Source organism: Diabrotica undecimpunctata, chromosome 1 (genome assembly GCF_040954645.1).
Source record: "Diabrotica undecimpunctata isolate CICGRU chromosome 1, icDiaUnde3, whole genome shotgun sequence".
NCBI classification, from domain to species: Eukaryota; Metazoa; Arthropoda; class Insecta; order Coleoptera; family Chrysomelidae; genus Diabrotica; species Diabrotica undecimpunctata.
In genome coordinates, this window is record NC_092803.1 from 12,644,627 (window position 1) to 12,663,134 (window position 18,508).

Genomic DNA, 18,508 nt, shown 5'->3' on the forward strand with positions numbered 1-18,508 from the left:
CAGCCTGTAGTCGTCTAGGCGTTGATTCGACCAGCTTTCTAGTTCTAGTGTACTCTAGGGAAATTATGTCCCAAGCTTCAGTAATTTTTTACTTTCAATTCATTTCTATTTGATATTGGGGTACTATTTACTTTATTTTTAATGAAAACCACAAATGTTCAATACCATTCAAATCTGGTGACTGGGCTGGCGTTTTAATAACATTTCAGCAATTCTAAAGCAATCAAGTACGAACCCGATATGACGTGTGTTTTGGATCTTTGTCCTGATAAAACTGCTCCTAATAAAAACTCCTTAAAAATAATATTTAAGCACTAACGCGCCTTAGCATATCCAAATACACGTATTGGTTTATATACTCTTTAATAAAATGCATTTTACCTACTCCTGCGAACGATATACACCCCCACATCATGACCTCACCTTCACCGTGAGTTACCGTAGCTTTCTTAATTTTTAATTTTTGTTCTTCATTTGACTTTCCCCACACCGATATGTTTCCATCGGACCCAAACAAGTATATTTTGGTTTCATCAACAAATATTACTGAATTCTAAAAGCTCAAATCTTTATTGATATGCTCCCTGGCGAACAACAATTTAATACGCCTGTCTCTTTGGTTAATAAAAGGTTTATTTTTAGCAGTTCGACCATATAATATTATTCTTTCGTAATATCCGTCTAATTGTTTTGGGGTTACATCCTTTTCCAAACTGTCTTTCCACCTAATCTCAAAATTTTGATGCAGCATTTAAAGGATTATTTTCTATTTCTCTGTCAAGCCATCTTTGTTCACGTTAGGTAAAAACCTTATTTTTAGCTAACCTTTATTTATTTTCAACTCTACTTTCATTTCGGTAACTTTCAACAATTTGCTCAACTGTTGAATATTTATTTACCATTTTGGATATGTTTCTTTGGCTATATCCATTTCTATCTTCTTCTCTTCTTATGGTGCACTATCCAATTAGTGGATGTTGGCGACAATGCTGGCATACTCCTCTCGGTCTTGTGTGGCTCTAAAGAGCGCATAGACATCGAGGTTTGTCCAATTCCTTATGTTTGTCATGATTATTTCTTTCTTCCGATGCCCCGTTTTCCTTCTATCTTCCATTTCATAATAAGCTTTAAGAACTGGTACTTGGAATTACTAAATATATGACCCAGATAAGCAGTTTTTTTTCTTTTTATTATTGGCAGCAATTCTCGTTCTCTGCCCATTCGATTTAATACTTCGACATTTGTTGTGTGATCTGTCCAGGGAATTTTAAGTAGTCTTCTAAATACCCACATTTCAAAGGCCTCCAATCGTTCATCACATTGGTCTTTATGGTCCAGGTTTCTACACCATATAGCAGTATGGAGTAAATGTAACATTTTATAAAGCGATATCGAAAAGTTAAGTTAAGGCTGTGTTCTGGCTTGCTCAATTCTGCTACGTATCTCTATGTCTGGATCTAGATCTTCAGTTATCCAACTACCGAGATATCTGAACTTGGGGACCTTTTGGATGTTCTTATTGTTTACTCTTATATTTAATTGCCTATTTCGTGTTCTGCTAACCACCATTACATTCGTCTATATTAATCTTCCAGCCCAGTCCTTCTCCTTCAGTGTTTATTCTACCTATTAGTCGTTGTAGCGCTTCTTGGCTCTCAGCTATTATGACTGTATCATCAGCATAGCAAAGATTACTAATAGTCTGTCCTTTGATTTTGATTCCATATTCAGTGTCACTTAAGGCTCAATCGAAACAAACAAACAAACGCTCTATCCATTTCTATGGTGAGTAATAATTAACTTTCTTTCACTAATCATAGTTCAGCGACCCCATTTTTAAATAAAAAAATTAAACTTCTGATGAGAAAAAGTTGTATCAAAATTATCAGAGATCATTGAAAGTAGAGGAAGATTGCTATAAACATACGAAATACAATAAATTACCCACAAATTGTAGATCATAATTTAATTATTTCTAAAACGTTTCAAACTTAACAGTATTCTATGCACAGACATTCTATTTATTTTATTGGTTCCAAATTTATCCATAAGCCTCCATTTACACTAATGATTACAGCTTTTGGTGAGTACGTTATGGGTAGTATAGTCTTTTTATTGAGTGTTACTTTAAAGTCTTTTAAAACCGCTACAAGCCCAACCTTCGTTTGCATCAGTCCAAATCTTGAACCTGAAATCAAACATTAATAACATTTATATAAAATATTTTAAACTTTTTTGTTTATAATATGTTAATAATGTTAATAATATAATTATATTTGTATAATATTTCTATATTAACTAAAAAGGTAATAGACGAAGAAAAACTAAAGTTTATGGACAAAATTAAACGAAGCTAAGCGGAATCTAAAGAGCTATAGTTAGGAATCAAACTTGTAGGCAGTAGATTCTCAGACATGTAAATGCGATAAAGCGACGACATCGTTGCCAGTTTGTGATGATAGATATTATAGCAATTTATATTTTAATCATTCACATGCAGCAAAATCTATTCGGTAAGGGATCTAATAAAATATATTTAATAACATCAATAGTTATGTACATTATTGTGCAAATTAATGGAATCGAGACATTTTTCAATATTCATAGTTGGCATCACTGTCCACACATTTACAACTGACCAAGCTTTGAAAAAATAACCTTACTTTTCTCTGTCTTTTATTTGAAGGTGTTTTTGGACATTTTCCACTTGTTTTTTTTGTTTGTGTTGTTTTTTATTATCTTGTATTGTTTTCGGTAATTAGTGAGTTTGTTTCGTTTAATTTTATCATGGATATTACGCCTAAGAAGCGTAAAGCACTATCATGTTAAGTGAACACACTTCTATGTCGAAGAGAAATTGCAAGAACGTGTGCAGTAAGTGAGGGACTAATAAGCAAGATTTTGAAGTGTAAACGAAGAACGGGATCAATGGATGTGAAGGTCCTAACCTTTAAGGGAAGAACAACACCAGCAGATAAAAGACTTTTAGTTGAAAGAGCAAACCGGACCCAAGAAAAATAAGTCAAGGGCTCCAAGATCTAGCAGCATCAGGTGTAGTGATTCATGATTCAACTATTCGGAAAAGACTTTTGGAGAATGGTAGAAGAGCAATGCGTCCACAGAAAAAATAGCTTGCAACTAAACGAATGAAGAAACAAAGGTTAGGTTATTATGGGCCAAAAATACTCTAGTATTTGACTGTCGACCACTGGAGAAAAGTCCTATTTACAGATGAAACTCACTTTATAGTGAATGAAGATGAAGCTCACTCGAAATTTGTCTACTAACTACTGTAAGTGAAACTACTGTATAAAAAATGTATAATATTTTACATTAAATAACCGAATGCCTGAGCTACCGGCTTTCATCGACGATCGCGGTAGAAGGGAGGTTTACCTATTACCTACTAACCTAAAATTATTTATTATAATTAACTCAAATGTCCATAATAATCATGTTTCTACATTTATGTGATACATATTATAAATACGTATTTCTTCAATACAATTAGTTTTGTCTTGAAAATGAAATTTTTCGTACACCATTGGAAGACCTACAATACCGCTGAAACGTCACTACTATTTCTAAGAATTTACTGCCTACAATTTTGATTCTCGATTATTGTAAACGCAAATCCTACATCATGTACTAAATTCAATTAACAAAACTATAGTGGACAATGAAGAGAGTTTAAGAAAAGGATAAAGACCTGAAAATAATAACAATAATATCCTGAAATATCCTGAAAAGACCATTAACGGAAGGAGAATTAAACTATAGAAGAAAAAAATATAAAAAGAGTCATTTTACCAGGAAATATGGGACGTCTAAAGGATAAAAATCTAAAAGGAGGAAGAGAGTATATAGATGTCAGACAAAACTCTGGTTATGATGGAGAAAATCACAACGCTAGAGTTACTTCAGATTACGAATAATACATAAATAAAGTAGGACGACAAAAGGCCAAAGAAATATAGCTAGAAGAAAACGGTAACGAAATAGATTAGAGCAAAACACGAAAGATTTATTTTACATAACAAAAGTTAAAGTTGCAGCAGGTCTCTGTAAGTTGAAAAAAGTCTGATGCTCAATCAAGATAAGCCAAAATTACTAGAGAACAAAAAATGAATACATGGTGGACATAGAACAAACTTTTAATTTTGTCGATAAAACAACAGACCCACTTACACTTAAGAAACGTAGTATGTAGGATAGTTCAAGAAGAAGTATTACATATCTAATCTATAAACTAAAACTGATCATAATACTATAGATAAATTCACATTCAGATGGCAGCGTTCCAGAGATAGGCCTGTACTTTCTATATGCCAGAAATAACTACATTGTTGTCAGTTTTTAATCGTACCTACAATCGTACGTTATGGGCCGGCTCCTATAAAAGAATTATAATTTCGGAAATATTTATGAATGTGAAACGGAAAAATACTACATTTTTTTAATTATATATTTTTTCTGTTGGTATTTTAAAAATAGAAAGTTATATTTCGGAAATCTGGTCTTTTCGGAATTATATCTTCTGTTCAAAATTGTTTACAATCCGTGGAAATGAAATAATTATTTGTATAATCCGTTTTTGATCTTAATGTCCTTTTAATGACACACTTTCTCTACCTGCATTTACAGTTACAGACATTAAAAAATAATTTAGAATTAAAAAAATATACCTATTTATAAATTCAAAATTATTGTCTAATGCCAGCAATTATAAATTCAGGTAAATACTTGAGAGTCATTAAAAGAATTTTCAGTTAATATCAGACGTTTGTGTCGTGTCAGTGTCAAAATGGCCGCGAGTGTAATAAAATTCAAAAACGGTAATTTGTTAAATAGTGAATGCAAAAAATAGTGTTAAATGTTTTTAACTATTTATCAAACAGTAATAATGATAAAGTGTATCAACAATAGTGCGGGAAGTTTCTGCTATGACTGGAGTCTCTGAGCGAACGATATTCCGATATAGAAGTGAAAGTAAAAATGGTCCACTCGTAACTCCTATAAGAAAAAAAAGAACCGGTTATTTGAATAGTCGTGAGAATAGATATGATGAAGCAACTCGGTCTAGAATAAGACAAGTAGTGCACGGTTTTTTTATGGACAATATTCCTCCAACCCTTGACGTATTACTAGAAAAAATTAAGCAAATGGAGCATCTTCCGAAATTTTCCAAGAGTACGTTGAGAAGACTATTGCACGACATGGGTTTTATATATGGCAAACAAGGTAGAAATTCAATATTAATAGAAAAACAAGAAATAGTCGCTTGGAGGCGTCACTATCTCCGGGAAATAAAGAAACTGAGGAACGAAGGAGCCAATATCATTTATATGGACGAATCATGGGTTAATACTGGAATAACCAATGGGCAAGTATGGCAAGATACAACAATAAAAAATAGCCGACAGGCTTTCGTAAATGGACTTACCACAGGTTTAAAAACTCCGACCGGAAAAGGACCAAGATTTGTTTTAGTCCATGCAGGAAACAAAGACGGATTTGTTGAAGGTGCTGACATCACTTTTCTTGCCAAAAAAGGTGCTGAAGATTACCATGAAGAGATGGATGGAGATCTATTTGAAAAATGGTTTGAAGAGATGTTAATACCGAATCTCCCAAAAAATAAAAAGAATGTCATTATCTTGGACAATGCATCTTATCACTCTAGGAAATTAAATTTTCCCAAACAATATTGGGTGAAACGTCAAATTAAGGAGTGGCTCTATGAAAAGGTCATTTATTTTGAAGAAGATTACTTAAAAAATGAACTTCTGGAAACTGCTAATGTATTTAAAAATATTTATGACAAATACAAAATTGATTGTATTGGTGAAAAATACAGGAATCACTTCCGCCTTATCACTGTGAACTGAACCCAATGGAAATGGTGTGGAGTGAAGTGAAACGGTACGTGTCCTCTAAGAATTCAAGTTTCAAACAAAACGACGTTAAAACATTGATTTATGAAGGTTATGATAAAGTACAGAACAATGGACATTGGAAAAATTACGTCAACCATGTTATAAAATTGGAGAATAATTTTTGGACAGTAGACAACATTCAAGATGACATTGAACCTATTAGAATTTCATTAAACGATGACTCTGAAGATGAACTAGATTATGAAAATGAAGATGATTAAAAATTGTTTTTCGGGGGTATTCTTTTCTCAGTAAAGGTAATAAAATATTTAGTTGATCTGGTTGAAATGTAGCACACTTAAATAACTCATTAATCGACATAATTTCAAGTAGTTATATTAGACGTCATTATGCAAAAAATAAAGTTATGAACATTTAATAAATTAGTGCACAATTGAGGCCCCTAGAACATAAGGGGTGTAAGTGCCAAAAACAAAGTTTTGAAAAATCTTTGTTCAAAGTTCGATATAAATTTAAAAACCTAGGTAGCACTTTTTCAGTTTTCAGCATGTTTTCAATGACATGTAATTTTTGATGGTGTTATTGTTGTTAATGTAGAAAGTTTGAAGCCAAAAGTACGTGCCTGTTGTTAGATATCAGTTGCTAAGTGATAAGCAACTGCACTTACACCCTTGTGTTCTAGGGGCCTCAATTAGGGGTTTTTTGCAATTATCTCAGTCATTTGTTTATGTATTTTAATTTACAAACTAAAAAATTAAAAAACTGTTTAAGATCTGCAACATTTATTTGAAACATTTTTCCCTAAAATGCACAAGGAACAAAATAGGCAAAAAAATGATTTTTTCCAAACTTCATCTTTCTTTAAAAAATAAACAAAGCAAAATTGGCTGTAATTCTTCAAGGAATTATCATCAGTTATCCCTTATCTACCGTTTAGAACATTAAAAAACCTGTAGAATATTTTTCATATTTTTTTCCCTATTAACTGCGGTATTATGTATAAAAGCATTTTAGGAATTATTACCATTTATTTCATTCACGAATTTTCTATTAACAACTTTAGCTTACCTAAACATATCTTAGTTTACCGTGAGTTTGGCCCTGCTTATTTTACAAAAGTAGCAAAACTTACAATGGCAGTAGAATTGGCAACGCTGTTATCCTATATCCGTACACTGCCATCTCAACGTGACTTTATCTATAAGTAGTCGAAGTTTTATACTTACCAATGCACATTCTTGGTCCCTCTCCAAAAGGTAAATGAGCCATGGGATGTCGCTTAGCTTTATTTTCTTCACTAAACCTTTCTGGATCGAATAGATCTGGATTAGGGTAATTATCTGGATCTCTGTGAATGGCTAAGGTTGGTATGACTACCCTAACTCCTTTTTCAATGACAACATCTGTATTGGGAATTTTAAAGTTCTCATTACACACTCTTGATACTGCTGCAGCTGGTGGATGTAGACGAAGAGATTCTAAAAGAATAGAAATTTGTATATTATAATAATAACAACTGAGAAATAAGGGTATAAAGTTTACAGAAGGTTTAAAAAAGACTAAGATTATATAGATGGATAGACAATTAAGTAATGAAGAAGGGAAGGCGGATATGGTAAACAAAAAAAAGGTACAATTAAGATAAGGCGAAGCTTCAACGAAAATGGATCATAAAGTGGGACTGAAATCTACTATTAAACAAATATAGGCGACTGCAGAAGAATCAGGCTCGTTTTTAATGTAGTATCACGAATTATATGTACTTAAAACTACAGTTTTGAAGAAAGAAAGTTCTTTTTTTCTTGTATTAGGCCTAATGCGTATTATTTTCCGATCTTAAGGCTGTAGTTGTATTTGTGTCATGGGCTGCCAAATATCTCGTAATTTTTTAAAGGGTCTTTTTGTGTATGTTGGTCTTAAATTCCTTGCTACTCGGACTAGTCTTTCACTATAAATTCGGGTAACACGATGGTTAAATTCCCATCTTCTCGGTTTTAGAGAGGTATTTTAGGGCAAAAACCAACAAATTGTCGTATATTTTAGACACAAAATATCTGTTTAATTCAATAAAGGAGTAAGCGCAAGACAAATCATGAACTTGTTTCGTTATCTATAAGCACAAACTTACCGTTGACAACTTGATCCAAGTACGTCATCTCCATAATCCCGTCATATGTAATCTCATTATTATGCTTTTTTAATACAGTCTTAATTTCATTTCTTAATTTATCTTGAACTTCTTGGTCCTGCGCCAGCTCTAATAGTGTAAAAGTTGTAGCAGTCGACGACGTTTCAAAACCTGCGAGGAAAAAGACAAAACACTGAGCAGCTACCTCATTGAACGTCAAGTAGTGACCGTTGGGGTCTTTATGATCTTCAGGTTGAATGTCTTCGTCGTCGGTAACTTTGCCTTTGTTTTTGAGTTGAAGAAGTAGATGCATAAAGTCTCGTCGGAACACATTATTCTTCTCTCTATAGTCTACGGTACTTTTCACTACACCCATAAAGAAGTCATCTAGTTCTTGAGAAAGCATCTTTAGTTTTATTAAATCAAGTATCCAGGAGGGAAAAGTAGTTCTCATCAGCATCCTTAGTTTACCTTTTTTACTACCTCCTTTAAATATATTTATACCAAACTGTCTGAACTCCGACTGGGGGTTCTTGAGGCTATTGCAATCGATGCCGAATGCTGCAGATCCGATAATGTCAGTTGTAAATCTTGACATAATTTCTTTAATATCTACACCATCTGTATGATTAGCTTCTTTTTCTAGAACGTTTTTTAATTCTTCTGTACAGGCCACCATTGTCGGAAACATCATCTTCATTTTACCTACAAAATAAATAAAACGGAATTAACCCATGTATGCGTAATGACCCATATGTAGGATGCTTCAAACTTACTTAAGCTTGTCACGTCCTAACGTTCCATATCGGTTAATTTTACTTTTAAGTTACTTATAGTTAATATAGTTATCATAACGCTTATGGTTAATATAACTCTTCACTTAGCAGAGGATAGAAGAGTAATTCAATTTATAAGAAGGAATCTCTCAGCTTGTGAAGTTTAAAAATGAACCAATACTCAGTCAAATTTGCAAGATAAGTTATTTTTTGTTTATTTCTGAGTACGTAATAATAACTTTTGTTGATTATTAGTTTCTTAAGATAACAAATGAATGATTAATGTACAAAAACGTAGTTAATTTTGAGTTTGTCTATTTGTTATTTTAGTAAAAAATTTATGTCCTACACTAAGGACATTGGAAAAATATGATACTGTTATGTGCGTTATTTCTCCAACTAACTATTGTACGTTCTAAAGCTAAAAGTATATTATTATTAATATACAATCTAATTATTATTATTATAACTACTAATATTGTTGTAAACAGTAATAATACATTTTTCAGTGACTTCTCTTTGCATGAAGCATTAGAGATGATTGAAGACGATGAAATAAGTGATGATGATGAAACTTTTCAGATTACTTGGCAAAATTAGGGCCTGAAGAAACTGACCCTGAAAAAAACTACCGAGATGATTGTTGAGATTGGGTAGGTAGGGTTGCATTCAAACCTGGGTGATTCAAAGGTAACATTGCGACATCATAAAAAGGGATTATTTAGAATATTTTAAAATAAATATCTAGGGCAGGGCTTTCCAAACTGTGCGTCGCAACGTCCTAAGGTGTCGCTGCGTTGTCCCAGAGGCGTCGCGCGTCAGCGCGGACTTTTAATACAGAAAATATATTTATTTGATTTTAAATGAGTATGAAATATATTTATTAAAAAATTAATCAAATAAAAAATATAACATCAAGTCGATAGGCCCTTGAATTCTCCGAAATTATTCGAAAAATTGTTCAATCCGAAAATTATTAAAAATGGTGCACGAAATTATCCGAAAATCGGAGAATTATCCGGACATTGGCAACACTTCTCCCATGTCTCCCATGTCATTTAGTCAAGCTTTTGTTTTGTTTTATTACGCACGCGGAGTTTTTTGCTATCAATAATGGATACTTATATTCAAAAGAATAGAAAACGAAGTAAAGAATCATGCCAAAAAGAAGAAATATAGGAAATATGACGACCAATATTTGGATGTTTGATTTACCTGGGTTACTAATGAGAATGTAGAACTTCCACAATGTGTTGTTTGTCACAAAGTGTTGGAGGCTAAAAGTATGCTTCCTAATAAACTAAAACAGCATTTGGAATCAACTCACAGTTATTTACAAAGTAAGCTAAGAGACTTTTTTGTAAGAAAATTGCGAGAGCTAAAACATCAGACTACGGCTTTGGTTTCAAGAGCATTAATTCCTACCAAAGCATCGCTTGCCTCTTACATGGTAGCTTACCGTGTTGCCAAATGTAAAAAACCACATACGATCGCTGAGGAACTGATCGTACCTGCAGCGGTTGATATGGTAATAGTCATGATTGGATAATCGACAGCTAAAGAAATAAAAAAATGTACCTCTTTCAAATAATACGGTTAGTCGCCGTATTCACGACATGGCAAAAAATATTAATGAGCAAATTATGGGGAAACTTTCAGGTTTATTTGCCATTCAACTGGACGAGGCGACTGATAGTAAGGATGATGCTCAATCGATATGTTATGTACGGTACATACAAGAAACAAATATATGTGAGTATTTGTTATTTTACAGAAAAATATGTGAAAGGTGTAAAGATACTGTTTTATTTTTGAGATTTTAAACTCATATATGACTGAAACTAATATTAACTGTGATAACTGTGTAGGCGTGTGTACGGATGGTGCCCGAGCGATATCTGGACAGTATGGAGGACTACACGCTCTCATCAAATCCAAGGCTCCAAGTGTAAAATGGACACATTGTGTCATATATAGCAGCTGCCTTAGCAACTGCACCTGAATTAAGTTTCACAAGGAAACAAAGTTCCTGTAGCTGGCTGTATACCATGTATCACAAAAAATTTATTTAAAATTCTTTATAAATGGTATATAATTAAAACACCCTATCGGGCTACATCACAGAACGTTTTCGGATTTACATTTAGATACTCTGATAATGGAATATTAATTCCGAAAACATTATGTGATGTAGCCCGATAGGGTGTTTTAATTACATACCTTTTATAAAGAATTTTAAATTAATTTTTCTGAATTAAGTGTTGTGATGGATAGCATTATTAAAGTGGTGAACTACATTAGAACACGACTCGTGAAATCAAGACTTTTCCATAAACTTTATGAAGAAATGGGGGCCGAGTACACCTCTTTAATTTATTATTGCAACTCTCGTTGGCTGTCCAAAGGCAACGTACTTGCACGTGTATACGAATTAAGAAATGAATTTTATACATATCTACATACAGAATCACATGATGATGCGCAAAACACATAATGTTTCGCAGTCAGGATAGTTGTTTTCTTCCGACCCAACGTTTTCCTTCGATTTTGCTCTAAATGATTAACCGGAGTAAGCGATATTTAGGTCCTCTCATTGTATGACCGAAGTATTGGATCTTTCTCATTTTGATGATGTTGATCAATTCTCGCTCTTTGTGCATGGTCTCTAGCACGCGTTCGTTAGATATGTGTGCTGTCCACGGGATTCTGAGCATGCGACGGTAACACCATAACTCAAACGCTTTTAATTTGTTGAGATTTTTTATTTTTGTTGTCCAGGTTTCACATCCATAGAATAAAGTGGACCAGACGTAGCACTTCAATACTCTTACACGTGTGGTCAACGACAGACTTCTACTGCATAATACAGAACGCCATTCTTCGCCAGAAGAGTCTTCGATATTAATTTTTCCGACCACCATCCATTTTGTTTTTTTTTTTGCGTTGATTGTTAAGCCCTTTTCAGTGCATTCGTTGTTTACAGCATTCAACAGGGTTTGAAGATCTTCTAGACTCTCTGCCATTATTGCGGTGTCATCGCCGTATCTGATGTTGTTAATAATTTCACCACCGATCTTAACACCTTCGCGGCGATTATTTAACGCTATTTCAAAAACTGGTTCAGTGTAGGCATTAAACAACATCGGTGACATAACACATCCCTATCTGACACCACGCTTAATAGGAACTTTAGCTGAAACCTCTTGGTCTACCTTAACACAAGCGGTCTGATTGTAGTAAAGATTTTAAAGCAATCTGATGTCATACGTGTCCAGACCAACTGAGTCTAAGCATTGAAATAATAATGTATGTGGTACTCTGTGGCTTTTTCGAAATCTATAAAACATACGTAAATATTTTTCCTGAACTCAATGCTCTTTTGTAAGAGTATTCGCATGCAAAAAAGAGCTTCTCGAGTACCCATACCGTTTGGGAAACCAAACTGCTCATCACCAGTTATCCCCTCACAAAGTTTATATATGCGACAATGCAATATTTTCATAAAAATTTTGAGCGTGTGACTATCTGTAACATATTTAACAAATTAAATGATCTTTGTAGGGAAACAATACTCATATCCTGCAATTGGCAGATAAAATTACTGGATTTCAGAAGAAGTTGCTCTTATGGAAGAGTAAATTAGAAGATCAAGAAATTGACTGTTTCGCTGCTTTACAAGGTATTCTACAAGAAAAATTGATAGAAATCCTTAATACCTCATTAAAAATATGTTTACACAACACATGTTATCATCGAGGATACTTTAAGAAATATTTTCCCCAAGATTTGGAGCTATATGAATGGGTCAGAAACCCTTTCCTGTCATCCACGCCATAAACAATTTCAACAGGGGAAGAAGAACAACTGACAGAATTGTCCTGTGATTCCAACCTAAATTTTGGAGCTTATTTTCTCATGAATATCATGCCATTACCACTGCTGCATTAAAGGTTTTATTATCATTTGCAACTTCGTACTTGTGCGAAACGGGCTTTTCTGCTCTCAGTAATTAAAAACAAGTACAGGTCAAACATAAATTTAGAAAAAGAAATAAGAGTGGCAATGGCAAACTTGAGCCCCGGTTTCATAAGCTGTACTCAAAAAAGCAAGCACATCCCTCACATTAACCAGCCAGTTTCATAAATAAATATCCTTTTTCATTTTTGTGTCTAGGTTTTGATTTAGATCTTTATTTCTAATAAAAAATATAAATGTTCAAATAATGTTTTTGTTATAACTGTAACTAAGCTATGCTACTAAGCTAGTACTAAAATTGGTAAGTATTATTGGAGGTTGGGTTGAGGGGGCGTCACAAAAAAATAGCAAAGTCCCAAAGGCAGTACAAATAAGTTTGAAAAGCTCTGATCTAGGGCTAACAGCATTTTTTAAAACTATAGAAATTTGCAAATGGTCTGAGAGAATTAAAAAAATAAAGAGAAAATAAATAAATTGAAACTTTGAAAATTTTTGACACGTTGCAATATATAAAATTAGATTACGTAATATGTATTTACATTAATTAAACTTTAGATACATTGAAGCAAAATTCAAATGCGAAAGAATACCAGGTCTGTCGAAAAATTAGTGTGATTGTATTTTGTTTGTACTTTACGAGGTTGATACAAATATATTAAACTAAAATATAATAAAAATGTAGATAATAAGAGGTTAAATAGAGTAGGGCAAACAGTCTTATTTAATTTCAATCTAATTTTAATCAACTTGAGTAAAGAAAGGAAACAAAATGCTATAATAATGCGTAGTCACGATAATATCTAACTTAAAAAATAAAAATTTTACGTTAATATAAGAATATTACCTGTAGTAAACGTAGGCGTCAACTTGGCTCTGAGTTTCCTCCACTTGTCATTCTCCAGGAATACCAGATGACCCGACAAAGGATCATTTTTTTCATTTGCGTAACTACCGCGGTTCACAAAACTGCCAAAATCTTTCTGGAGAACAGATTTCACAATATCCAAGTCGACTGGAATAAATGACTGTTTGAAGAACTCGTAATGTCCTCCATATTTGACACCTTTCGATTTCAACTGATCGTAGAAAAGCTTATATTGATAATTTAGACTAACTTTTCCTTTAAGCACGTCACTTAAGTTTCCGTAGAAAAACTTTGGCTCTATTTGATATACACCTCGTCTTGTCCAGTAGCTGTAGTGCCATTTCGGATATAGATACACCAGAAGTATAACGAATATAACAATCAGAATCATTGTACTGGTACAGACATTCGTTTTTTATTCTTTTATTTATATAAAGTTACTTAAATTCTACGCACACATGTGCAAAAACACTCCAATATCTAAAATATAATTTATTAGTTTTGTTTGACTACAGATAGCATATCTATAAAATAAAATGTAGATTTTATATCCACAAATATTTGCACTCATATTGTTAACTACTATTAGCCCAGTCTGGTTAAAAAAAAAGGTGGAAAAATGTTTCGCAGATATCTGAAGCTTTTAAGACATAGGTGGGGGATACTAGATGATGAATAGATGAAAAGAGACTCCTAGTTTTACCTTGCGTTTTTTTTAAGCAATAATTTATGTTCACAGTTTGATTTTTTGTCTATAAATTTTTTCCCTTATATTTTAAATAAACAATATTTATGTCATTCATTTATGTCAAGAATATCTTTATTTTCCCGTTATTTTAATTAAAATTGATAAATAATTTACAGAGATAATTGCAAAAAAGCAGTTTTTTTGCACTAATTTATAAACTTTATTAATTTTTTTATTAACAAAATAAAATGGTATTAATACATTTAAACATCAAGGAATTACCATCTTTTAGATTTGTGCGAAATTTCCCCCTGATCAGTCAAATATTTTATAAGTTATTTAATTTGTTTATCCCTGAGGCTAATTATTTAAACTATTGAGCTTGCCCTATGCATAATGCTAGACACATTTAGCAAATTTCATAGGATTCTTTAAGACTTAGACTATCTCAGAAGTTAAATGCATATTGAGTTTTCATCGAAATTATTTACAAAATAAACGTTTGAAAAAGGGGTATGTTTTTTACTTATAAACAATTGTAATAACTTCTATATTTTTCAAGCTACAGACTTGTACGTACAACCATTGGATAGCTGGTAAAAAAGCTCACATTAAAAAATAAAAAACCTTCTATGACCAATAGGAACGAAGTTAGTGACTATTTTTAAAAAAATCATATCTCCATTGTTTATAAACATTAAGAAGTAAAATTTGCACAAATTGTGAATAAAAATCTAAACTTTATATTGAAACTTATAGCTATAAAATTTATCTAATTTTTCGAAACTACGGTACTTTCGAAAGATCGACATAGGAAAGTCGAGAGGATATCTGTTTCAGCTCCGTTTTTTTTTCGGCATCGGAACTTCAAATTGCAACACGTAGGAAAAATTTCCATTATCTTGGCTTCCTTTGCAGCTACAAGACCCTTTGTTTTTATTCTGGGGTAGCTCGTAAAAATATAAATAACTACATAGTTTTCACTGGCCGGAAAATATGGGAAAACTCGGAAAAATTGAGTCCATTTGAAATTCACCCTAAATACTTACTTTTTTTTAATTTGCTCGAATAGTCTGTCGCAGTATTAATAATGATGACATAATTTTCACCCACTATAAATGTTGGAAAATTCCGGAAAATCAACATATGTTTTTTCATTTTATATCAATAATGTAATAATACTTATATATTTTATAAATTAAATTTCAGGTAATTTTTTACACATTATATTATTATATTCCTTATATTAATTATAATTGTTTGTATTTTTATAATTAACAATATTGATTTTTATTCTATTTTTCTTACAAATATGATATACAATATTAACCTAATCTGCCTTACTGCTTTGATTAAATAAGTCGATTTTTTCATCACTTGCCTTATTAAATTTTGCAATGTTTATTGAACTTTACTTTTTTTATTTTCTTTACATACATTGGTTTAAAAGTTAAAATTTGGTTCATTTATTCGACTTCACTGTCAGGTCTGAACCTTTTTGTTGCAGGTTGTTTGTCTTCACTTATTAAGTCAGTCTTTCCATACATTAACATATTAATGGGCGATCTTAATGCTTAGGTGGGTCAAGGTAAGGTAGAAGAACAAGTAGGAAAATATGGGCTTGGAAACAGAAATGACAGAGGAGATCGATTGATTCAATTTTGGCAAAGTGAAGACTTGGTAATAACAAATACCTTTTTCAGATTACCTCCTCGACGGTTATATACATGGACATCTCCACAACATACTAAAGAAAAAAAAAATAGTGATAAATCAAATAGACTACATTATGATAGCAAGGAGGTATCATAATGCTGTTAAATGTACTAAGACGTACCCAGGAGCTGATATAGCCTCAGATCATAACCCGGTAGTTACTGTGATAGAGGCGAGACCAAAAAAGATTAGAAGACCACACAGAAAGGCACTAGATTTAAATAAACTTAGAGACAAAAATATACGACAAGAAACAGGAGAAGAAATAAAGGAAAACCTCCGTTCAGCGCAGCAACAAATTAACGATACAAACAACGTTAACCAAAAATTAAAGTACATAAATACAGCTATACAAACAGTAGGAAAGAAACATCTTACAAAAACAACAACAAAGAATAAGGGGTGGATGGCACAAGATATACTAGACTTTATGGAACAAAGAAGAAAGATGAAGACTTACCCAGACAAATACAAAGAAATTAATAAACACATAAAAAAGAGAATAAAAGAAGCCAAAGAGGAGTGGATTAAAGAACAATGTGAAGAAATAGAAACCTATGAGAAAAAGTACGATACGTTCATTATGCACAGAAAAGTAAAAGAGATAACAGGAAGCATAAAGAAATGCCAAATAGGTAAACTGAAAGACAAAGATGGAAATCTTATTGTAGATCTAGATAATAAAATAAAAAGATGGACAGAATACCTGAATAAATTATTTGAAGACGATAGAAACAACTTAACTCAGATAATCAATGCAACTGGGCCAGACATATTGAAAGAAGAAGTAGAATACGCAATAAGAAACGCTAAAAATGGAAAAGCAAATGGACCTGATGAAATTCCTACGGAACTGTTGAAGCTTTTGAGTGATAAATCCGTAACCATAATATTAAATTTTGCAGCGAAGAGCTAAAACAGTTTCCCCTCCACTTTCCTATGTCGATCTTTCGAAAGTAACTTCGTTTCGAAAGGTTTAAGTTTCGAAAAATTGGATGAATTTTATAGCTATAAAATTGAATATAAAGTTTAGATTTTCATTCAAAATTTGTGCAAATTTTACCTCTTAATGTTTATAAACAATGGAGATATAATTAACAAAAAAATTGTCGCTAACTTCATTCCTATTGTTCATAGAAGGTTTTTTTTTGTTAAATGTGAGTTTTTTTACCAGCTATCTAATGGTTGTACGTACAAGTCTGTAGCTTAAAAAATATGGAAGTTATTGCAATTGTTTATAAGTAAAAAACATAGCCCTTTTTCAAACGTTTATTTTGTAAATAATTTCGATGAAAACCTAATATTCATTTAACTTCTGAGATAGTATAGGTCTTAAAGAATCCTATGAAATTTGTTAAATGTGTCTAGCATCATTCATAGGGCAAGTTCAATGGTTTAAATAATTAGTCCCAGGGATAAACAAATTGAATAACTTTTAAACTATTTTACCGATCGGGGGGAAATTTCGCACAAATTTAAAGGACGGTAATTCCTCAATGTTGAAATGTATTAATAACATTTTGTTTTGTTAATAAAAAAATTAATTAAATTTATAAATTAGTGCAAAAAAACTGCTTTTTTGCAAATATCTCCGTAAATTATTTATCAATTTTAATTGAAAAAACGGGAAAGTAAAGATATTCTTGATATAAAAAAATGGTATAAATATTGTTCATTTAAATTATAAGGGAAAAAACTTATAGATAAAAAATCAAATTCTGACCATAAATTATTGTTTAAAAAAAACGCAAGGTAAAAATAGGAGTATCTTTTTATCTATTCGTCATCTAGTAACCCCCACCTATGTCTTAAAAGCTTCAGATATCTTCGAAACATTTTGCCGTGAAATCGATGATTTTTGTATAACCAGACTGGGCTATATACTTTCACAGACTAAAAGTAATAAAACTAACGTAATTATTTATTTAATTAAAATATTTTTGTTCAATTTTTATATAATGTTAATTTAGAAATTTAATTAGGTACCTAAATTTATTTTTTGTATTTATAATTCTTCAATTATATTTTTGTATAACAATAAAACACTGAAACATTTGTTTTCAAAACTTTCACAAAATTTATTATAATATCTTTTCACTACAGCTGCTTCGACAGAGTGCCTTTTTCAAGTAATCTATTTTTGGATGTATTTAAAATTGAGGCGTTTATTTTAGAAACAACATAAGTCCAAAATTTTGATTTTGTAGAAAATAAAAAAAAACGCTCCCTCGAGTTTATTACCATATTTCGAAAAACTTTTTAATTGTACAGTGACGAATATAAGTTAAATAAAGGTTTTCTGCCTATTATTTCTTAGACAAAATCTCATGATATTAATAAAAAAAAAACAAAAATCTTGGACAAAAAAATAAAATAAAAGTAATGTTATAAACTTAAGTTTTTATTGAATTTTAAGTTACAAAAAATAATTAGGATTCATCACAACCACTACTGGTATCATCT

At 31.8% G+C, this 18,508-nt stretch overlaps 2 protein-coding genes across 2 annotated transcripts in view; one reads left to right on the forward strand and one right to left on the reverse strand.

Annotated features, from left to right (window-relative positions):
• LOC140444752 (probable cytochrome P450 6a14) overlaps nt 1-18,508 on the forward strand; it is a 190,891-nt gene that overhangs the window by 134,215 nt on the left and 38,168 nt on the right. The gene's annotated exons all lie outside the window — the stretch shown is intronic.
• LOC140444303 (uncharacterized) overlaps nt 1-18,508 on the reverse strand; it is a 65,442-nt gene that overhangs the window by 37,581 nt on the left and 9,353 nt on the right. Inside the window, exons 2-5 of the mRNA XM_072536228.1 lie at nt 13,621-14,121; nt 8,026-8,730; nt 7,124-7,375; nt 2,027-2,188 (exon numbers count right to left, since the gene is read on the reverse strand). Of these exons, the coding sequence (XP_072392329.1) occupies nt 2,027-2,188; nt 7,124-7,375; nt 8,026-8,730; nt 13,621-14,032 (1,531 nt within the window). The 5' untranslated portion in view covers nt 14,033-14,121. The remainder of the gene's footprint in view (nt 1-2,026; nt 2,189-7,123; nt 7,376-8,025; nt 8,731-13,620; nt 14,122-18,508) is intronic.